The 23,536-nt window shown below is 45.1% G+C and overlaps 1 protein-coding gene across 4 annotated transcripts in view; it reads right to left on the reverse strand.

Moving 5' to 3' along the window:
* Positions 1–230: 230 nt before the first annotated feature.
* The window catches only part of Frmpd1 (FERM and PDZ domain containing 1), a 171,150-nt gene continuing 147,844 nt past the window's right edge, over positions 231–23,536 (reverse strand). For all 4 annotated transcript variants that reach the window (XM_058578055.1, XM_058578052.1, XM_058578054.1 and 1 more), the window contains 11 exons: positions 23,142–23,249; positions 19,174–19,269; positions 16,115–16,240; positions 14,846–14,965; positions 13,684–13,820; positions 12,416–12,542; positions 12,180–12,275; positions 9,842–10,024; positions 8,795–8,939; positions 5,653–6,459; positions 231–2,712 (listed from right to left, as the gene is read on the reverse strand). In XM_058578055.1, the coding sequence (XP_058434038.1) occupies positions 365–2,712; positions 5,653–6,459; positions 8,795–8,939; positions 9,842–10,024; positions 12,180–12,275; positions 12,416–12,542; positions 13,684–13,820; positions 14,846–14,965; positions 16,115–16,240; positions 19,174–19,269; positions 23,142–23,249 (4,293 nt within the window). In that variant the 3' untranslated portion in view covers positions 231–364. The remainder of the gene's footprint in view (positions 2,713–5,652; positions 6,460–8,794; positions 8,940–9,841; positions 10,025–12,179; positions 12,276–12,415; positions 12,543–13,683; positions 13,821–14,845; positions 14,966–16,114; positions 16,241–19,173; positions 19,270–23,141; positions 23,250–23,536) is intronic.

Consider the following 23,536-nt stretch of genomic DNA (forward strand, 5'->3'; position numbering starts at 1 on the left):
GTAATCCATCCAATATCACCCCATATGCGAAGTTTGTTGTCAAAACCAGTGTGACATGAGAATGTATGACTATGTTTTATAGTCGCCTCCATCTTTCTCCCTCATTCCTGCCTATTCATAATTCTCAAGCTACTAATACAAGGCCTGGCACAAAATAAGTATCCTGTGAATGTTTGTTGAATGAATATAAGTGAGTGCTTTTGACCCACACTTGTTATCACTCAGTATGATTCAGGTCAAGATTAAGCAGCAGTTTATTTGAATACTCTGTATAGTAAACATTTGAATGGGGGCAGGGGGACTGGAAGGGGGTCCTTGGGGAAGTGTCCATGGAAGGGAAGGAGCCCCTGGGCAGTTGACCTGCTCATAGGGCAGTGGATGCCCTGAACTTCTGGGTCAAACAGAACACAGCAGCCGTGAGGGCTGTGCACTGACGGGCCAAGAGTTTCACACTCAGGTCATGATAGCCTCTCTCACAGGTCAATTTTGCAGCCTCCACGAACTGTTGGTAGGTGAACACCACATCCCTCAGGTTCCCAGCTGCTTCCCTGTGCCGGGCAGAGCAACGGCTGCAGTCTGTGAACTGGAAGCACAAGCCAGCCAGCTGGACCAGGTGCTGGAAGGTGTCACACACAGCACCCTGCATCTCTTCAGGGGACTGGTCCATTCTGATCACATGCTGACAGCTCGAAAGGAGCTTCTGAGAGCCCATGCAGAGGCGGCTCCGGCTTTCTGAAAAGTGCCAGGTGCACTTTTCTGGGGGGTGTTTGTTTCCAACTCCCCAGGAAGCTTCTAGGATGTCTTGTAGTTCCAGCAAGTTTTCCATGAGTTGGATGAAGCCCTCAGGGGTACTAGTAGGGGCAGCTTTCAGCTGTCTCAGTGCCCTGGAACAGTACTCAGGCCAGATGTGGCTTTCCCTTGACAGCAGTGCTGTGCTGCAGCTGTGAGACCGGGCAGGCCTCCAAGGCAGAGCCATCCTGCTTCCTGCAGAGGGTGGTGAGGTGAGCGGGGCCATGGGGTGTGCCTCAGGGCCCCTGTCTTCTTCCTCTGTGTCAGGCTGTGGGCCACGAAAGCATGTGGCATAGGAGAACTGGCAGCTACACTGTTCCATCCCAATCCTGGGGGCTACTACCTCCTCATTCATGCCTGCGAAACCCAGAGATGTGGCCTTCCCAAGACCGACAGAAACTGCAGGATGCCTTTCTGGGGCAAAGCAGAGGAAAGACTTCTCAGTAGGAAGGCAAATACTAGAACTGCTGTCTTTGCTTTCTGATAGTGAAAAATGGTTTGATGCTTCATAGTGGGACTCCTCTTGGCAGGGTTGTGGCTTTGTTAGGGAAGGATTAAAACAGACCTGCTGAGGAGTGTCTCTAAGGGCTGTACTTTCCTCTATGACATGGTTAAGTGACTCTGCCTTGACCCCCTCTGGAGGGAAGGCTGATAGAACAGTCTGCTTCCCAAGTAAAAAATCAGGGTCTAAATCCAACTCTGCCAAGTGTTTTTGTTCTTGGGCCCGCAAGGCTTGGCTTTGGGCTTCTCTGCATTGTCCTTGGGGGTCTTTGGGAGTATGTAGTGGGGTCTGCTCAGTGCCTGTCCCAGAAGCTTCCAAGGAGAGGGAGGTAACTGTTTCACCATCTGCAGTACTAACGTCAAGAGCCTGAGAAACAACATTTGACATATCACCTTTCAGGCCACCTGCATTCTCCCCAGATTCCTTCTGAAATAAGTTGGTATCATATTTGTTTGTAACTTCACTGTCACTTTCCAAAAATAGTTGCTCCTCTTTTGTAGGGAATGTGGCCATCTCTCTTGAATTCATTCCACATTCATCATTTCTAGGTCCATCTCCAGGAGACAACAAAAGCTCTGTGTATTGGGTGGTAGTTTCTTGAATATGATTTGTTAAAAAAGATCCCAATCTCATTGCCAATGGGATGCCTCCCAGCTCCAGTGAGTCTCTTTGAGAGACATTATGTGGCCTTGGGCTGTCTGGGTTGGGGTCTGCACTGGAGAGGGGGAAGGAACTGTTCCCAAGCTCTAGGATGAGTTCTTTGGGGGCACTGCCATCGGAGTCTTGAAATGGAGACAAAATTTGGAAAGGCCTAGACTGAGCAGTCTCTGGGCCAGAGGAACCTGGGTTGGAACCACGAGGAGTGCTTTCTGAGGAACTGTCAACAGTGGCAGCCAAAGAGGCAACCTCAGAATTCTCTTTATTGTTGGGGTCAATCCTGAACCGAATGGCAGAAATAGAACACACTCGAGAGTCAATGACCGACTTGGTTTCCATGGTCTCGGGCTCCATTTCCATGACCCTGGAGGCTGGGTTTTTGCTCTTGGTCTCCCTCAGGGGAGCCAGCAGCCCCAGGGCCTTGGTCTCCAGGAGGCCTGGTTCACCTTGCACGTCCTGCAGGGAGGACACAGTTGGGGAAGGTGCACTGACAGTCAGGTAGGGCTCCCTATCATAGTAGCACACGTCATCCACACTCTCCAGGGAGGCCGATGGCACCAGGGGGAAGGAGACCTGAGACGTGTAGTCAGTCTGCAGAAAGGACCTTCTTTTCCTCAGGGTCCTGGCATACTTCTTCGCTCCTCCCTTTCTACTTGGCTGTATTCCTTCTGGCCTGGGGTGTAGGCCATCATCACAAGTGCAAGTGTTGGCCTTACTCTGCAAGCCTGTGGCACTGGGTTCTATGGCAGAAATCGCTCTGGGTCCTGGGAGTCAAGAAAGAAAAAAATACATAAAGAGGAGAAAAAGAAAGGTTTATAGAACTTGAGCTCAGGACATGGGCCTGCCTGGATTCAAATCCTGACTGGGCTGTGTATCCTAGGCAGGTTAAATATTGATCTTCTCAATTTCCTCATCAAAAGATGGGAACAATAATTGTGAAAGACATTCTTTGATTTTTGGTTGTCTAAGATCTGTTTTATTGTCTTTTGGTCAAATCACTTTCCCCCAGGGAATATCCTTTCAGGGGATGACATCTTCCCAATAGTTACAGTCATCTGGAAGAATTACTATTATTAGGGCTGGGGTTGTTTGTAGCTCTGGTAGATTGCTTGCCATGGGAGGCACTGGGTTTGATCTTCAAGCACCACATAAAAATGAATAAATAAAACAAAAGTATTGTGTCCATCTACAATTAAAAATTATATTTTAAAAAAAGAATTATTATCATCATTATTTTATTTTTTTGCAGTGATAGAGATCAAACCCAGGATTTCATGCATGCCAGGAAAGTGCTGTACCACTGATTTATGCCCTACGCCCCTAGAATTATTAATGAAGTTACTCCCACACAAGTCAAGTGATCAGATTTACAGCCCAGTTAACTCAAATTCTCCAGGATTTCAAACTTGAATACATTGAGTAAAAACTAGTAATGCAAGTAAAGCCTATGCTTTCCAGCCATCATCTTCTGATAGCACAGATGAGGAATTCTGCTACTCAGATTCCTGGGCTGGTTGTTGTCCCTGTCTGAGCCCAGTTCCCCAGGCTTGCTGGAAATTCACAAGCTCTTACCTCCTTCTAACACTTTTTTCTTGGTGCTCACATTAACCTGAATCAGTATCAGTCAATGCTGCCATGCAGGTTAGATGAAGCCATGTGTTTTTGTAACTTGCCTAGTGTAAGGCCTGTGTCTAATAGGTATTCATGAAAAGGAAGCTGCTCTTTTTGTTATTATGGTCATTTCATGTGTGAGAGGTCTAAAAGAACTTTCTTTTGACAACAAGGGCCCCAACCTCAGTCACAGGCATGAGGGATTTTGAGGAAGCTGGGATGGATCTTTCCGAGGGAAAAAGCACTGCTGTGAAGAAGTCTTGGGAATCAGCCAGAAGGAATCAGGATCACAGATTTGCACTTAAGAATCAGAGGAATCATCTACTTAGATGAGTTGTTCCCAACCTGGTTGCACAGTGTTAAAAAAATCTTATCAAATCCCAGGCAGTTCCCTAGACCTTTAAATAGGAATCTCTAAAGTTGAACCAAGGAAGGAATCCATAGTTTTAAAACAAGGCCCCTTGGGTGATTCTGATGGCCAGATATGTTCTGCCTAGGCTAACCTGTAGCCACTGATCAAAGGAGTTTCTGAGGCCCAGAGAAGGAAGGGCTCCCACAGCAAGTCAAGGCAAGACCAGAACTCAGGAGCAGGAATCACAGTTCTGGGATCCTGTTCAGGACCTCACTGGCTCCCTCCCTGTGAAAAAAAAGAGCATCCACAATGGAACTTAAGTCCCTGGCTAGACTCCTGTGATAGGGCCTGTCTGACAGTCTCTGTAGCACCCCTACCCTAACCCCAGCTTCATGGCTGGCCCAGTGAAGCAAAGTAGAGGCATGGAAGGCTGTTGTCTGGGCTCTTCAGGGACAGCAGTCTGGCCATAGCTATTCCTTTCTTTGGGGGCAGAGTCAATAACTGAACTCAGACTAGAGGGTGGCCAGTTCATTCATCATTTAGCAACAACTTTCAGGCTCTGTCTAGAGACACAGTGATAAGTGAAAACACACAGTAGCTAGGCTCAAGGAGCTCTCAGTCTTGTGGGAGAACAACACAGAAACATACAAATAAATATACCTCTACAGGCAGGGCTAAGTGCCAGGAAGGAAAGTCCCAAGTGTGAGAGAATATGTGACCAAGATGGACAGACCTGCTCTAGTTTGGGAAATCTGGGAACCATTTCTTGAGGGAGTGGGCCTCCAGTGAGACCTGATGGAGGGATGGGCGTCAGCAGCTGAAGGTCAGGGCAGACAGTAGCAGGTACAAAGCCTGGAGGTAGGAATGGGGTTGGTGCCTCTTAAAAATGGCAAAGAGATTTGTGTGTCACGAGTACAGAGAGAGCTCAGGAGTAAGAGAGGCAGAGGTCATGTCACAGAGGGCTTCACAGTGTCCACTCAGGATCTGGCCTGTCTTCCAAGAGCAATGGAAACTGCTGGGGAGCAGGAAGTGGTGTATCAGGGAGCAGCAGGAGAGCACTGGAGTAGAAAGAAGAGAGCTGCAGCACTCCCAGCTCCTAGGAGGTCACCTAGCCTGTGTGCTGTGAGTGTGATGGTGTGTGTGATGGTGTGTGTGTGTGGGGGGGAGAGAGAGAGAGAGAGAATGAATGAATGAATATACATATGCATGTATGTCCAGCTCTCAGGTCTAGTTGGAAGCCATTATATGTGGATACTGCACACTCTCTATAGAAAAACGTACAAGGAACCTGGCAGAAATGTAGTCAACAGATCCCCTACCTTCTGGTGTCAGGGTCCCTTGGACCCCAAAAGGCCTTGAGTGCCTCTGAGAGCCTGTCAATTACAGTCATCTTGCTTCAAGGCCTCATTTAAGGTAGCCTTAGGGTCAACAAAGACACAGCTACCTCCTCTGCTGGATATTTCTGTCAAACCCTTTTCTTTTTTGTAAATTCTGTCAATCCACAGGACCCAGCACATCTAGCCCCTCTTCCTGGAAGTCTTTCCCACTGGGGAATGAGTCCCTCCCATCTCTGCTTGCAGTCCTGACTGGAAGCCATGATGCTGGTAATTTGGTCCAGGGAACCCAGGTCTACCTTCTTGAAAGTGGACAAGGGCCCCATTTTACTCCTGTGTTGTCTTCTCAGCTTGGCCCCAGCCCTTAGGAGCTGCCTGCTGAGCCTGCAGACCTGCAGGGGGCTCACCTGAGAGCACATCTGGGGGTGTGAGCTTATCAGCTGCATCATAGTACTCCTCATCCGAGCTGCCATCCTCAAAGGCCAGCGGTGGGCGCAGGGGCAGGGCTTCCAGTGTGGAGCTGGGCTGGGGCTCAGTCCAGCCCTGCTGGCTCCAGGCTGGCAGGATAACCCCCTGCCTGGAAGTTGTGCTCTCTGAACTGTCACTCAGGTGGCTGGCTGGGGAGACGCTGGAACACAGGCTGTAGTAGTTGTCCCGGCTGCCCTCATACAGCCTGGGGTCCAACCTGCCCACACTCAATTCTGGCCCCCAGCTGCAGTTCTCAGAAGCTAGCCGTTGGGAACACTCCATCTTCTGGCACTGAGCACTGGCACTCTGGGCCAGGTCCAGGAGACAGAGGAAGCCACTGGTCTCAATCCTGTTCCTGTCCTCTAGGCTGTCAGAATCAAGATCTTCCGAGAAGCCTGATGAGCCAAAGCGGAAGAAGTCAGACCTGCTGGAGGAGCAGGCATCTAAGTCATCCTCTTCCAGGGCATCCATGGACTCGCTGGAGCCACTGGTCCTGCAGCCTCGGCTCTCGGTGTTGGCTGAGTCGGATGCTTCAGACTCGGCACTGTCTGTGGCGCTGCCAGCCCCGCAAGTGCTCGCACCCCTCCTGGCCAGCTCGGGAGTGGGGCTGTTCCCAGGAAGCTGGTCCTCTTTGACAGACATTCTGCAGGGGCTCAGCTTCACCAGGCATCTGTCCGAGAGAGGCTCCAGCACACAGTCTACTTCAGAGGACTCCTCCGAGTCACTGCAGGCCCTGGACTCATAGCCTGCAACACAAGGGACAAGGGTTACAAAACAGCCTCCAGGACTGGCAAATGGCTGTGAGTTCTCCTGCCTCATCCAGTCAGAAGGGAAAACAGAGGTCTGGAAGTAGACGGGGCTTAAATCCCACTTTACTGACTGACACAGGATCCCCAATCCCAGGTTTCCCCACACTGTTGGGCTAACTGAGCCCCACATCTGAGCCACCCAAGGAGAGATGATTAACCCATACTCTCTTCTAAAGAGGCCTGTCTGCTCTGTCTGTGGAAACACGTTGACTATTGAATTAGATTTTACTTTGCCATGAGCAGCAGTACTCAGCTTGCCAAGCCGCTCCTCAAATCTTACCTCTGTCCTATTTGAGCATCAAAACCATATGGGGAATCATATTTAAAGCACAAAAAACATCTTTAGTCCTACTCCTGATGCACTTAGTCAAACTCTACAGAGAATCTATTTTTAGCAACTTCATGGGGATTCTGAGGCTGCTAGGCTGGTACTATCCTGAAGCCTGGACTTGGGGACCCATTGGTGCTATGGGCCCTTCAGGACAGTGAAAATTCATCTAGCTGCAGGTAACTACATGGTGGGAATAGGGGCGGGGACACTGAGCCAGGTCTCTGGTCTTTCCCCCAGTGATCTTTTCTAAAACTTCTCTCTGGTCACGTCTTACTCTGCCCTCTCATGGAAGGGCTAAAGCTCTCCCACAGGAGTTAAAGATTCTCACATATGGACTTGCTGCCCCTGTCACAGGATGGACCTGACCCCCTGCACTCCTCAGCAGCCTCCTTGCTCTCCCTCACAGTGAAGTCACCTGCCTTCCAGGATAGCCCTCTTCCACAGTTCAGTCACCCTTCTCACAGTATGGCTTTGACCCTCCTCAACATCTTCCTCACCCACACCCTATCATGGTTTGGATAGATTTTAAATGTCCCCCCGCAAGTGTTCAAAGCTTGGTCTCCAGTTGGTGGTGCCACTGGGAGGCAGAGGAACTTCAGGAGGTGGAGCCTGGTTGGAGGCAGTAGGTCATATAGTCTGACCCTTCGCAGTCTGCCCCGGCACCTCTTCCACAGTCTGTTGCTTGCCTCACATTATGGCTTTGGTCTATCCTCAGGCTTGCTTGTCACACCCCCTCACAGTATGAACTGACCCCTCCTCAGCAGCCTGGTGGCCTGCTGCAGACTTCCTCACCACGTTCCAGCTGCACCCGGAGCTTCTGATAGACCACAGCCTTGTCTGGTGTTCCCACCTCCACGCTCCCTCTGCTCAAATGATTGTTCCTCCTTTTTTACCTGGTAACTTCAACATGTTCTTCAAGATCTATTTCAGGTACTGCCCCCTCCAGAATTTATATATCAATTCTAAACCATTTTATAGAAGGGGCTTGAACATCTGTGGATCTGGGTATCCCAGGGGGTTCTGGAACCCATCCCCCAAAGATAACATGGGATGACTACATTTTACTTTATTTTACTATTATCTATTCTCTTGAGGTGATTTACACCTATTTTACCCACGTGGAGGAAACATTGTATAAGGTGTTCTACTGAGCACCTCGTCCCACCTCCACATTCCCTGATATCATGTGGGGCACTTGAAATTGGCATGGTGGGAGTGTTTATACCATGTTTAATATACATTAAGCAACTGTTTCAAGTCAGGCTGTTTTCCCCCTGAAGCCAACATTGAGTATGGGCAGGTTGGACCCCAGGCTGAATGAGGGCAGCCGGGACAACTACCACAGCCTGTGTTCCAGCATCTCCCCAGCCAGCCACCTGAGTGACAACTGTTAAACATTTATCAGCACACCACTGGAAAGTGCTGCAGGAACAGAACAGTGCTGACCCGAAAGCCTGCTGGAAGCTGGAGGCTGGAAGCTGGCCCAGAGCCTGCCTCCCACCTGCCCTCCAATTCTTCACTCCTTACAGGACACCACCCCTAGTCTTTTTTGTCTCCAGCTATCATTCCTAAACTCAAGGCTGAGAATTTCTATTATCATTCAAGAGAATGCAAAAGAGTGCAGAGGCCTGGAGGGGAAACAGGCCATCTACTTTCTGAACACATGACACTTCCTTTTGCTGAGAAATGATGATAAAATGCAGTGGATCTTAGGGATGATTTCAGGAACTACTACAGAGAATCAGAGCATTAGCATTCCTTGGCTTAGGAGAATTTAGGTACACAGAAAACTGTTTACTTGGAAATAAATGGAGAAATATCTTCATCACCTTGAGTGGACGTCTGGGTTCCATTCAATCCACCGCCTCCCTTTGGGCTGCCCTTACCTACAAGGTTGGGGAAATGGGCCTGTCCTTTCTGGGGAAAAACTCAGCATCTCACCTTCTTCAGCAGACACCCGGTGCACTTGTTTATTTCCAGGCCAGAGGAAAATGGAGGTAACTGGGTCGACAAACAGCCTGTAGTACCCAGCAATCAGGCAGGCTAGATCTTTTGCACTGTTGGATTCTAGCAGCAATGTTAGAACCTTTGAAGGCAAAGAGAACTCTTGCTTAGAAAAGGGCAAGGGAAACAAGGCCATGTGGGGCCAAAGAGAAATACCAAGTGAACCCAGCCATGGTTCACTGACAGGCCTCATATTTGTATCAATCGGGCTCTAACTGACTGTATGTGTACATAACTGCCCCTGCCCAGTGGGGTTTCCCACCAAATCTATACTATATCTCTTTTCTCTATCCTCCACCCCAGCCCTGGCTCCACCCAGCACATTCATACAATGGGGCCCCTTTGAGACCTGACCTAGAAAAAGAAACAGGCAAGAAAAAGTAGCAGAATGAGGGAGAGGGCAATGAGAAGAATACAGCACAATTCTTGAGCATATTAGGTTAAATCAAAAGAGGGAAGGGTAAGTGTCAGAACTTCTGAGAGGCTCAGGAGGTACCTTGAACTAATTATCCATTTTAGTTTCTACCACTCAAAACTCTTGGGCAGCCATTCTGGTCCCATGCATGTGATCAAATCCTCTGGTGTTCCCATCTACCTTTTCAGAAACCGACAAACTTTGGGTTCAGAACTTCCCATCACAAAAGCACATGATCCATCTCAGTTTATATAAAAATAAACAAACTCTTCTACTCTCCTTCCTCCCTTCCTTCCACCCTCCCTCCCTCCCTCTGCAATCTCTTCCCAGCAGCTAGAACTGTAAGAAACAAATCTGTTTCTTATTGTAAAGCAAACAAAAATACTTTTAGGACCTTCTCAGGCTAATGTGCCCTGTTCACCCCTTGCCATTAGATGGGATAGGATGGATAATCCATCCTTATAAGCAGATGTTGATTTTGTTACTGTTCAAAATTCATATAAATAATCCTAGAATAATTTAGCCCCAAATTCCAGAAGCTAAATTCAGAATCTCTTCCCCTGTATTACCTTAATGTCCTGAAGATACACTCTGACCATGCTCACTTTCTCAGACTCTTCTGTCAGCTCTACACGGCTGATGTTGGCAAACTCTGCCAATGAGGACATGATGTTGAGTTTACTATTGATAATTTGGCTAATCCCATACTTGGCTCCAACTAGAATGGCAATGTAGGATTCTCTATCCTGTAACTGCAAAAGGGAGGAAGGGGGATTAGTTTCCATTCACAAGCTAGTGAAAATACAGTCCTCATTCAAGAAATGAGATCTCCATCTGCATCCTCCTTGATTCCTATTTTAGGCCCTAAGCACGACTTTCTAAGACTATTTCTGAATATAGCCAGGTTAAAAAATTTTTTTAGGTGGGTGTGATGGTGCATGCCTGTAATCCCAGCAGCTCAAGAGGTTGAAGCAGGAGGATTGCGAGTTCAAACCCAGCCTTAGCAACTTATCAAGGCACTAAGCAACTCAGCCAAACCCTGTCTCTAAATAAAATATTAAAAAGGGCTGGGGGCGGGATATGGCTCAGTAGTTAAGCACCCCTGGGTTTTATCCTTGATGTTAAAACAAACAAAATTGTCTCCCATAAAACCCCTTCCAGTTAGAGGACTATTACCTGCTCCATAAACACAATCTATTCTTTCTTAATTTTTTTTTATAGATGGACACAATATCTTTATTTGTTCATTTATTTTTATGTGGTGCTGAGGATTGAACCCAGTGCCTCACACGTGTGAGGCAGGCACTCTACCACTGAGCCACAGCCCCAGCCCATGTACTTTCTACCCCTATGCCTGTTTTCATGCTATGTCCTTCTCTAGGAATATCTTCTCTGCCATTGTTACCTAATGAAATTCTGGCCCTCCTTTAAAAAGTTTGCATCAAAACATATTGTCTACAGAGAGCTTCTACTTGGTCTCAGCCTCCACCTAGAACAGCCCCTTTCCTCCATATTCTCCATGTTCCCATGGTACTTTCTCTGGGCTTCTCTGATCAAACTGGGCATGTATGGCTTGTCCTAATTATTTCTATTCAATTTTGTATTCATGGTAAGTTCCCTGACAAGAGGGTCTATATCTACTTATACTTGTAGGTACCCAGCAAGCACCCTGAGCCATTCTCTGTGACTGGGCTGCTTTCCCCATTACCAGTTCTTTCCTTTTTTTTTTTTTTTTTTGAGAGAGAGAGAGAGAGAATTTTAATATTTATTTTTTAGTTTTCGGTGGACACAACATCTCTGTTTGCATGTGGTGCTGAGGATCGAACCCGAGCCGCACGCATGCCAGGCGAGTGCGCTACCGCTTGAGCCACATCCCCAGCCCACCAGTTCTTTCCTTAAATAAGAAAGGTAAAGAGAGACTGGGGACAGAACTCCAGCCCTTGGAAACTTTGGGAAGTTTTTCTTATACCTTTGAAAGCTTCCTTTCTGCAATCTAGACTTTTCCCCACCTTTTGGGGCCTCTACTTACACAAAACCTCCATCTGTTTCCCTGCTTTTCCTAACTACCTGGCACTCTTCTTTTCTCTCAAAACATTGATTCTCTTTCCATCTACATTGTTCAGTCAGCTGATTAAATAGATCCATCACTGAAAATAACTAAGAGGTACAACAAATTCTCTAAAAAAAATTTGTTGATATTAAAAGAAAACAATAGCACACAAACAAAAAATAAGCAAAAACACTCTGATGGCAAGTTGGCTTTGTTCTGAGAGTTCTGGGGCTGACCATGTGGAGGGTAGAGTCCCTTCAATCACACCCTCAGATGCTGGTCTTCTGAAAAGCACGTGCTCCAGGCCTAGTACCAAAGGAAGAACAGCACAAAGCAGGGGGCTCTTCTGCTTATGCCCACCACTCATTTCCTCCCTTCTTCTGAACAATCAGGACCCCACCCTGGCAGTCAGTCTAACATTTCTATTTTCCTTCATGATTCCCAATTTTTCTTCTTTACCTTCGTGTCCCCAAAGCTCCAGAGTACACTGCTTACAATACCCTTCACCCAGAATGCCTTTCCGCCACACTGACATCTGGCCCCACACAACCGTCTCACCTGTCCTTAATGCCTTCTCCCACCTAGACACACCCTGTGTTAGCAGTGGTGCGACAGCCCTCTCCCTGTCTCATGCTTTGCTCTGTCTTGTTGGGTAGCTTGTTTTGTCCTTGAGGGCAGGATGATTCAGCTCCACCTCCCCGAGCATCTTCCATAGGGCTAATCCCAAGCCAGGGCATGATAAGTAGTTGCCTATGGCATGATATTTAGCTTCATGAATAAATTCTAGTACATGGCAGAATTCTCAGGATACACTGATCCTATTTAAGAGCATAATTCCACAGTTCTCTAATACATACCATTAAAGTAGCATTAAAGATTCTCCCACCATATGTCTTGAGCTCCCCAAGGATCTGTAGATAATTTAAACGTAGCTGAGCAGCAGAAATAAGTTGCTTAAATAGAAAAACAAAAACAAAAAAGATTGTTGAAGTCAGAGTTACTCTCGCCTAAAATCTAGGTAAGTTGAAAATGTTTTCCCTGAGGCTCACAACAGACAGCTGGATGGGGTGGGCAGAGACCGCAGCTACACTACCTTCTGTCGGGGTTCCAGCAAATTCTGGTTCCTCTTCATGTGGAAACTAATGGCCTTCTTGATGTCTTTGCCTTTCATGTTTCGGAGTAAAGTTGGAGATATAAAGTTCTCTATTCCCCAGTCTTTCCTGCCACGAGACATTGAAGACAAGCAGGCCCTTTTGGAAAGTGTACTTGGCTTTAACGAAGAGCATAATTACATTTGATTCAGTACTTATTGTTCCCATAATATAGCTATTATAAGCCTGCTTCTCCAGCAGAAGGAGTGTGCGTGCATGTGTGCGTATGCATGCGTGCTTGTGTGCTTCCCCTCAGTAGATATACATCAATACACATACTCCACACAAACCACCACAGATATTCAGGAATCAAATTCCATTGACCATTCTGGCAGCAGATGACTCTTGGTGTGGTGTGATACTCCATTAATCAGAGCAGAAGTTCACAATCTTTTTCACTATAACATATGACAACATGTGTGACACGATCACGTATAAAGTACTTTTTTTTTTCTTTTTACAATGCTAGGGAATTGGAACCCAGGTCCCCAAACATGCTAGGCAAGTGCTCTTCCACCAAGTTACATTCCCAGCCCAAATATTAGTTGTGGGGCAAATAAGAGCACCTACGAATCCTCAAAGCCAAGCTTCAGAATGGTGTTAGCCTAGAAGCCTCAAAATTCCTCATAAACTTGTTAAAAAATAAAGCATCTCGGACTCCTCTACCCTCGAGTTTTGACTAGTATATTAGGGGGTAAGAGCAAGGATCTGTTCTATTTTAAAAATATGATTTGCCTGTATGATTCTGATGCCAAGGCAAGATACAGCTGAGATTTGGGGAGGGGCTTGGCAAACCTGGGTGATTCTACTCAGAGTGATTCTAAGCTCAGAATCAGGAGTTACTAGATCCTAGGACTTGAAATGCCCTAAGGGGGGTACAATACAATAGAATTTGGTTTACACCCCATAAAAAAATTAATTTCTGGGGCATTTCTGCCTTTGGAAGAGCTTTACTGAAGTTGTTCACTGATTGACCAGAACCTCTTTCCAGAAACTGGAAATTTACAAGGGAATCCTTTGTCATTCCCTTTGGAGTTGTCTTCCGCCCCAGAGGGAATAGGTGGGTTCTGACAGCTGGGCAAGAAAAGGGTACAGAGGATGGATGAAAAGACAAGGACAGACAGGCAGGTGGGTGAATATCAGCTTCCCATGGAGTCCGGCCACCTGCAGAGTCACAAATGCAGCACAGCAGCTGTCCCCTGTCACTCACTCAATGTACTTCAAAGAGATCTTCTGTGGCTGGGCACATGCGTAGATCCGCTCCTGGATGTGCAGGGCTGCGAGTCGGAGTGCAGAGCTGCATTTCATTTCTACAGCAAAACGTTCCTGGAGCACATCACTGCAGCTCTAGAAGAGATTAGATAGAGTAGTTGGAAAACAAGAACAGGAATATTGTATCTCCTAGTTCTTTCTAGTGAAAGGCCCCAGGAGCAGGAGCTGAGTTTTGAGATGTGACTCTGACAGTTCTTGGCTGTGTGACCTCAGTTAAGTTACTAAGACTCTCTGAGCATTGGTGTTTTCCACTGCTAAATGCAGTCAGTCAGATCTACCTTACATGGTTTCTTTAAAAAAGGTAAAGTATAGGGCTGGGGTTGTGGCCCAGCGGTGGAGTGCTCACCTAGCAGGAGTGAGGCCCTGGGTTCAATCCTCAGCACCACATAAAAATCAATAAAAGGTTTTGTGCCCAACTACAACTAAAAATAAATATTAAAAAAGATAAAGTATATAGAAGCAGGTTTGAGACATATAATTTCATATAAATAGAGCGCACTGACAATATTATTCCTGCTGTTTTTTCTGCCACTGTTTCTGTAAAACTTCGGGCAAGTCGATCCATTTGTATCCATTTGTTCTGTAGAATACTGATGCCTCAAAAGATTCTTTCCATCCAAATGAGAATGGTGTAATAAATGTCACCTCAGGGGCAGCAGAGGGGAGGACCAGGCTAGGAGTCAAGGAACCAAGTTTTGGCTCTGCCACTAAGTCGGTCCACACCCCCCCAACCCCTGCACCCAAAACCATATGTCCTTCCCAAGACTCAGTTTCATTGTCTCTAAAATGAGGCTTTGAAGCACTAAAGCCCCATTTAGCAATAAAAACTGAAATGATAACAATCTTTAAATGGATTTAGAAAATGTATCATCCACATTCAGGACTAAGCCTAAATTTCATTATTATACTGCAAATCTCCTATTACAGCAACTCAATAACAGAAAAGGGAATTCTGAGGGATAATCAGGCCCCTCCTCCTTGAGAAAAAAGGAATCCCTACTAAAGAGTTGTTTAATTGCCTGGAGCTCATGTTCAGAATAACCCAATGTGCCATCTTTGAGGACAACCACCATTACTTCAGGAAGCACAGACCCAGTCACCTGCAGATAGAGGTACTCAAAGGCCACAGGGTCTTCTTTCAAGAGGTCCAGGGGGTCCTTTGGGACAAAACACACCCTGAAGAGGCAGCGGGAGTCATGTAACTCCTCCCTTTCTACCACCTGTCAAGGGTAAAGAAGATACTGTTAATCTAGCTACCCTTATAGCTATTCCATAAAACAACTTCAAAAAGGAAAAAAAAAAAACAATGAAAGATGGACCCCAGTTTCTATTTTAATGCTACCCAAGACACAGTCATAGACCTTCATTCCTGATTTGACTCTTTTTCCCATGAGTAGAAAAAATAAAAGGTTCAAAAGAGTGATGTATCCCAATGACCCATCTCCCAGATCCCCTTTCTAGAGGAAATCCCTTTCCAATTCCTTAAATGCCTCCAGAGGTAGTCTATGTATATGTGCCCACTGACACAGGTAAATTCTTTTCCATAAATAATAAACAGTCTAAACACCATTCTGCACCTTATTTTTTCCATTTAAACTATCTTAGAGATTTAATTTGGTTTTCTTTTTCACTGCAAATGCAATATAAGTAATTTGAAAAAGACGTTGCAAGCAGCAAACTTTCTAATGGGAGAGGGACGGGGCCAGAACTCACCTGCAATGAGGAATATCCAGAGCGATTCCCTTGAGGCTAGACCTTACTCTTGCTGTCCCCCCTGCTTAAAAGGCCCCCTCCTCATTTCTAATTGTTCAACTCTTTCCCACCTTACACACTCAGCAAGGATATGTTGAACTGACCAAGGATTTGTTGTTTGGCTTTAGAAAGTGGGTACAACAAATTACTGGTTGGCTGAACAACTGAGTGGTACCCAGGGACCAGCTGTGTTTGCTCTATCCTGAGAACAAGTCTCTATACTTGTTGGATAAGTCCCACAAAAAGAGGCTTGGACACAGGAACCGATGCTCCCTAATAGCTCAATGCAGCAGGTATAGGGGAAGCTCATAAGAACCTGGAAGCAAAAGATTGGGGCTCTCTCAGCTGTATTACCTTGAGTGAGGGGTCATCAATTTACCTCTCTAAGCCTTTATATCAGCATTGGTAAAATGGGGACCTTAAATCTGTGCTCTGCCTACCTCAGAGGAGCAGATGAAAATCAGGCCTGATTCCCATCCTATGATCTCAAGCCAAAGGAGCTCTGAGCTTCTTGGGGCAGGATAAAGTATATCAAGCCTGAAGAAGAGCTGAGTCTTTCCCTGGACTGAGGTGTGCAGCCAGCCCAGGCCTCCCAGCAGCAAGTCTGTCCTCCCTACCTGCTGGATGAGCTCCTCCTCATGCAGCAAGTGTAGACGTGAGACGTTGTACTGCTCTTCCAGGGCCAGGGCAAAGTACTCAATACTTCGGATGGACAGCTTCTCCTTCACAGTGAGGATGATGTCCTAGCAGGCACAGAGAGTCACAGGGTCAACTGAGGAGCAGGGAGGACTTCCCTAGCCTCATTCATTGTTCCTTGATGCAACCAGGGAAGGAAAAGCCTGTTCTGAGGGGCCCACTGCCAGGTCAGCAGGGCTCCAATTCCTGCATGTCAGGTCCTTGTGGCCCTGTACCCTGCTCTCCTCAGCCCCATGCTCCAATACCCTGACATGGCCACTTGCTCTTGAATGACTTGCAAAGCTGAAGCCACCCAGTGGAGGCGTCTCTCTCCTCAGTGACTGTGCTTCACCCTCTCTCGCAGCTTCCAGTCTGCATAGTCAACTGCTTTCCAGGCAGATTCCCACCACCCACCTGACACATGACTATGGGAAATTGTCCTGACATATCCAACCTCAGTTTCTTCCTCTGTGAAATGGAGGATAATGATGCCTACCCTCTCAGAGTGGCTGGCAGGATGGAATGATAATTATGGCTGTGCTGAGGTCTTTATAGTTGCTAGATCACACTCCCTTCATTTGCCATGGTGGCTTTCCCTCTATCATTGTGAATGCCTTGGGGCACTCACACATTGTTCACTCTCATTGCACACTTTTCCCATTACTAATCAGAGGCTGCTTCTCTCCCTTCAAGTTTCAGCTCAAATGTCACCTCTTCAGAGGCCCTCTCTGGTCTCTGTATCTAAATGTAAATGTCCCTGTTATTCTCTGTTCCAGGGCCATGTTTATTTCCCTCATTGTTATTTAATATTAATTTTTTAAAAAAAACAGCCATGTTTTTTTTCCAGTTACCTTGGAATTTATTTAAACTAAGAGGAAAAGGTCATAATGTTTTCATGCAATACACACTTGGTTCTTTAAATAACAATTGTGACAAATAGCAGAAAGAATTAAGGAATGCTGCACTGGTGATCCATACAAAACACCAACATTTTAGGTTGCACATAACTAAAGAAATATCTTACTTTTTGAAATACTGTAACAGCCAATACACAGATATATGCTTTAGGTAGGCATAGAAAGCAATTTTAAAAAGGAAAATAAAAATCACACTGGAACTACTCAATTTCTTTTAAACCACTGAGCAAGAAAAGCAACATTGAACTTCCATATTGATTTTACATGATTTATATACAGAACCTTGACTTAAATCCAAGAGCAAAAGTTAAGACTCTCCTCCTCTATTTTTGGTAAATAATTGCATGGTAAACTTATATGACTTTTCCCTCTGGATTTTACCTGGGAGTGGCTTTTTAATATTTTATTTAAAAGAGGGCAGGTTTGGCACTTTTATACAGATGTCACCAATGTTAATATTTCTTAGGATCTCAGGAAGATTCATATTATTTACAGCTGATAACACATAGGCTGGAGCTCCCACTAAGCCAGCCTTAGGTTTCTCCAGTTTATTTTGTGCATCAATTTGTGTAACAATCTCATCCATGTTGGTCTCCAATACCATTTCCCCCATCACTATTTCTGCAATAATATTGTGAACCTTGTCTACTTGGAAAATTAAATCCAGTTCACAGGCATTTTCAAAACATTTGTCTAAGGTTTCCATGAATACTTGAATTAGATCTAAAATGCCAACTCATTTTCTGATCTGCACATAATCTAACTGGTTTCCCCCTATATGTAATCTGATTCCTTTCTCTTGTGGCTTTTAATATTCTCTCCTTATTCTGTATGGTAGGCTATCTCCACTCCATTCCTAGTCCTTTCCTGTAAAAAGCCCATCTACCTTTCCATGTCTGCCACAGAGGCCACTGTTTTCTGGAAGCCTTTCATTGCTACCCATCTGGAAGTTCTCTCTCCCCTGAGCCTGAATGGCACCATTTCAGGTATGTGTCTACTGTGTGTGTGTGTGTGTGTGTGTGTGTGTGTGTGTGCGCGCGCACGCGCACGCGCGCATGTGAGAGTGTATATTTTGGCTACTGCCAGTTATCTATAGCTGCATCAGCTCACCTAAACCTGCTGGTCTCCATGTTTACTCTTTCATGGTTTTTAATGATAGAAAAACTCTGTTTGCTTCTTCACTACAGCTTCACCCTAACACCACTTCCTTCTTTGTTCATATTAGAGTCATCTTTCATTGTCTCTGGATAAAATCCAAACTCTGCTGCCTGGCCATGTGAGGCCCTCCATGCCCACTCCCCAGTGACCCCTTAGCAAACAGCCTGTGTCCTGCTGCATGGTTCACTATTGCCTGGGCAAGGCCTGTTTTCCTGCTCTCTGCATTTGTTCACGTGACTCCCTCAGACTGATATGTGCTCCACCCCACAACTGCCTGTCCCTGCCTGCACTTGTTGAAATCTTAGTTGCCCTTCACTGCTCAGTTCAGGTGCAGCTTCTTCCCCAGCTTTGGTCAGCATCCTGGCAGCATGGAACAGACAGTACTCTGCCTTTTCCCTCTCTTTATAGCCCTTATTTCATCTTGTCCTAAATACCTGGAGGAAATCTAGACTGTTCACTCTCCCTCAACTAGACTTCAGGCTCCTGAAGACAGATGCCACCCTTTACCAGAACATCTCAAGTGGGTGCTTTTTAAATATAAGTTGAACTGACTTCAAGGCAAAACAGAGTATGCAGGGGCCTGGGCCTGTTCTCATATCTTGCCTGGGTTTTTAGCTGCTCTTGTATTTGAATAGTAGTTGGAGACAAGAGGCAGAGAAGCCTGATTACCAGTGAAGGCCTAGGAGTGTTAGAGGACCTTGGGCAAGTCACTTCACCTCTGAGTCCCAATTTCCTCCCTTGTAAGAGGTGATATGTATACTTGCTGAGGTTGTGTAACTAAATGAGATAACACAGTGCCTGGCTGATCACAAGTGCTCAGACCACAGTGACTGTGAGAACACCAAGGCAGATGTAGGGCAAGATGCTACAGGTCCTCAGAGCCAGCCAATTATCCCAAGAAAGAGGTTCAAGTTTACTCCTATTACCTTCACAGTTGTGTTTGCCTCAAACTTGAAAGCTTTGGTCTGTCCATTCTCCAAGTACAGCTTGAGCACATTGGGCATACACAGTAGAGAATTTCCCTGGAAAACATAAGAATAGGGTTGTCTCTCTGACACAATGTTCCTGCCCCTGGGTGTGTCAAATCCTTGGCTGCCTGGTTTGGAGAGTAGGATCTTCTCTAACCTCACCATGTCAGGGGTTGCTTCTTGGCATTAGGGAATTTCACCAAAGGTCAGTTATGCTTTGCCAATGGACACCCATGGAAACTGTTAGATCTGATGGACTGTGGAAAACAGTGACCCTTGCACAGCCCTCTGCAGTGTCTCATAACCAACAGCTGGCATTTCTCTGCTGGTTGCCACCTTTATGGGACAAATTTGGCAAATGAGACCACCAGCACACATGCTCTGCATATTGGGCTTTTCTGAGATTCTTGAACCCTGCAATGAGGGTCTGGCATGGAATGGGGGGTGGTGAACAGCTTCCTTAGCCTGAGATCCCTGTCATTTTACTGCTATATTCTCCATAATGAACCACTGCCAAAGGACAGAGGGATGCACTCCACCTCCACCCACCCCAGCCAATCACCCCAGATTTGTGAGATCTTTGAGGAACTATGCCACTCCTGCAGGATTTTTGGAAAGAAGACACAGGGCTGGTCTTGGTTTGATGACCCCATGCCAGTCAGGATTTCTGGGGTGGGGCAGAGCAGGGTTTTGGAGAATTCCCCCAGGACCAGTTCTCATAAAAAGTGATTTCTGAGTGTTCATCTACAAGTGAAAAGGGGTCTTAGGGCTGGTGTCCTCTAGAACCACTGTAAGATTATAGAGCCCAGGATTTGAATAGAATTGCCCTTCTCTACAAAGGGTTTAGGTATAAAGCTCACCTGGGTAAAGAAGTTTATCACCTTTACTTTTTTCAAAATTCCTGCGGTCTTTTCTGATGAGAATCTTGAGTCTTCTAAATATAAGAGTGCTTGTATCTTCTAAGCAAGACTCACAATCCTACTATTCTCTACACCATTTTTTTAAAACCACAGTGTTTTGTAGAGACAAAAAAGAAATATGGTCATAGTCCAGTGTCACTTCACACCTGATGAGGACAAAGGGTTTCCCAATTGCTCACTCTGCTGTCATCTCACTTTTCTGGCTTTGGGTGCTTAGAAATCCTAATTTTTGGATTTCCCATGGGGGAAACTTTTTCCTTGGTACTTCATTATTCAGACTTATCAGGTTTACAAAAACATCCACAATATCACATACTTATCATCATCTAGTTTTTTCTACATTCTCTAATTTTCACTTGTATTTGTAAGTTGCTTTTAGAGAGATTCAATAACAGCATATATCTAATTATATGTTCATTTGTTTTATTTTTGTATACAATTTTTAGTGGGCTTAATATTTACACTTTTAATAGCTTTCTAATATTCTATCAAATTGAAATATCAGAATTGATGTAATTATGCCTCTTCCCCGAAGAGTTAGCATTTTTTTCTATTTCTTAGTTATTTAAAATATCAATACTATAAATATCTTTAAATATATTTTTAAATAGATTTTTGCATTTAAATTATTTTACATTCTAAATTAATAGGAACCTGGGCTACTTTTTACAGCAGTCATTAATTTGTGCTTTTTTCCTCCCAAAAATGTTGGAGCCAATTTATAAAGCCCCAGTTAGTGCAGACTGTAGTTATTTTCTCAGCATCAAGGTTTCCATTTTAGTGACATCAAGCACCAAGTGTCACTTTATATCTTCCTTGGCATTTCTTTAACTGTGAGCAAAGTTAAACATATGCCAGATACTAGTTTACTACTTAAAATTCTTCTAGTGTGACTGGGTGTCCCTGAAGCTGCCTTATCATTTTTCAAAGGGAAAAGTTTAACAATCAGTTTTATCATCTTTTTAAGTATTTGAAAGGATGAATAGACAGGTCGCCCCATGAGGCCTCAGTGTTTCACAGTATCTGCCTCTTGTGGCTGATGCATACTCCCCAAGACTCTCCTTGGTGCCCAAACCTGCAAGTCTTCCCAGAGACATCATCTAGAGCCCTGCTCCTCTAAGCTCCCCATCCCCACCTAAACTCTGAGCCAGGATGACAGTAAGTTCAGGCCTCAGACCTTGTCCTTATCTGTCTTCTCAGTGAATGCCAGTTGTGGGGGAGCCGTCATAGCCCTTTTAACAAATTATTGTCTTGGCAATCTGGTCCACACTTGAGGTGACCCTATTCTCTACCTATTCTGTTACCTCCACTGCTCATTTCTGTGCACTGCTCTTGAAATCACATGTCAAACCTAAACTTAATCTGCTAAAGAGATTCAATCCACTTTCATAAGTATGGACACCCAGAGACTCAAATATTGTTGACCAACAACATCATAGGTCTTTTCTGATTATTTATTTGGCTACCCTCCGGCTCCTTCCAGAAAAAATTCACCTTTCACTCAGGTCTAATGAAAGGTCTAAAAGACCTTTCTCTCAGGTCTTTTAAATGGCTGGACAGAGAGAGAATAAAGGCTTTGTAGATGTGGAGCAGGTCACCTGGATCCTTTGTTAAAAGGGCCAGGAATCCCTCCCACCCAGTACTCCTGCCCCACAATTTGCTGGTCTCTGTAGCAAGAAGACCAGATAAGAATAAATTTTTACTTCAAAGTTTCAAAATCTAATATTTGCCTGGGCATGACAGCATGCATCTGTAATCCCAGTGGCTCAGGAGGCTGAGGCAGGAGGATTGCAAGTTCAAAGTCAGCCTTAGCAACTTAGCAAGGCCCTATGCAACTTAGAAAGACCCTGACTCTAAATAAAATATTTTGAAAGAACTGGGGAGATGGCTTAGTGGTTAAACATCCCAGGTTCAATCTCTGATACCTGCTCCCCCCCAAAAAAAAAATCTAATATTGGCTGCTGTATTCAGAATGGCAATAGTTATAGATTATTATGTAAATTATGAATAAATGAGCCTTTATCCAATAATCCACATCAGAAACATCAAACTTTAGCCAACATTTTCACTTCCTAAATGGGTCTTCTGGCTGCAGATATAGCTCAGTTGGTAGAATGCTGGCCTCACATGCATAAGGCCCTGGTTTAATCCCCAGTACCACACACACTAAAAAAACAAATAGGTCTTCTGAATCTCCAACCCTGGGTCTTTATGTTTCAATAAGGACTAGATAGTATGTCATAATGAAAAACAGAAGAAATGAAGTCACATAGATCTGGGTTCCTGTCTTTTCTTACTATGTGATTTTAGTAGTTAATTCTCTTAATCTCTCTAAGCCTCTGCTTACTCTTTTATTAAAATACCTCGATTGTAGAGTATTATTGTGATTTAGGATTATGTACATAAAAAGTTTAGGTCACTTAATACAGGCTTAATAGATAATGGACTCCTAAAAAAAAGCAATCCCCACCATGTACATAACTGTTATCAATAAATCACTCTAGAGGGGATAATTAACTTGAAGGTTCATAATAAGAAATTAACTACTGGAATTTATTGAAATTACATGGGCAGAAGAAAGAAGCCTCAGGATAACATGGAGCTACATCCAGGACTTCTTTCCTAGTCCCACTCATAGCCCAGAACTCTCACCGGCATCCGTTGTTCAGGGCCTGCAGGTATCTGACTGAGGGTGCACGAAGCCTCTAGCAAAAGTGCTGCTCTGTGTCCTCTCTGTGCTATGGGAGTCCAGGGTTTCAGAGAGTCTATGCTAGAAAGTGCTCACCAGTTTCATCAAAAGTAGTTTCTGTGTGTGTTACTAGGAAATAAACTCAGGGAGGCACACTATACCATCCCCAGCCGCCTTTTTCTTTTCATTTGAGACAAAGTATGGCAAAATTGCCCAGGCTGGCCTTGAAACTGTGATCTTCCTGCCTCACCCTGCCAAGTGGCTGGGATTGTCTGGCTTCATCATCAGTAGTTGCAATCCCCTGACTAGTGACGCACCTGGCTGTGTCCACTGACAAGCACTTCCTCAGCAAAATGCACCTTCACAGGATTGGTCTTCAGCCTGGCCCTCTTCTCCTCAGTCAGGAAGGAAGATTTGGGAACTCCCTAAAAAACATCAACATGACATATTTTAGAACAGTGCTTCCATAAAAGCCATGTATACCTTCTCATTTCTTAAAAACACTCTGACAGCTATTATGGATTTAATTAAAACTTATAGGAAAAGATACCATTCCATTTCAACATCTCTTTTCCTAAAATCTAGGGATCCCAACACAGACAATGCTTTCATGTGTTTGAACAGCTGAAAATTCAATATGGCAGCAAAGAGGCTATGATATGATGAAGACAGAGAACTGACTTGTGAAGGAGGAGGACTGGGTTCCAACCCA

This window comes from Marmota monax, unplaced genomic scaffold (genome assembly GCF_021218885.2).
Source record: "Marmota monax isolate L192 unplaced genomic scaffold, Marmota_monax_Labrador192_F-V1.1 WCK01_AAM20220418_F8-fsc00069, whole genome shotgun sequence".
Classification (NCBI taxonomy): domain Eukaryota; kingdom Metazoa; phylum Chordata; class Mammalia; order Rodentia; family Sciuridae; genus Marmota; species Marmota monax.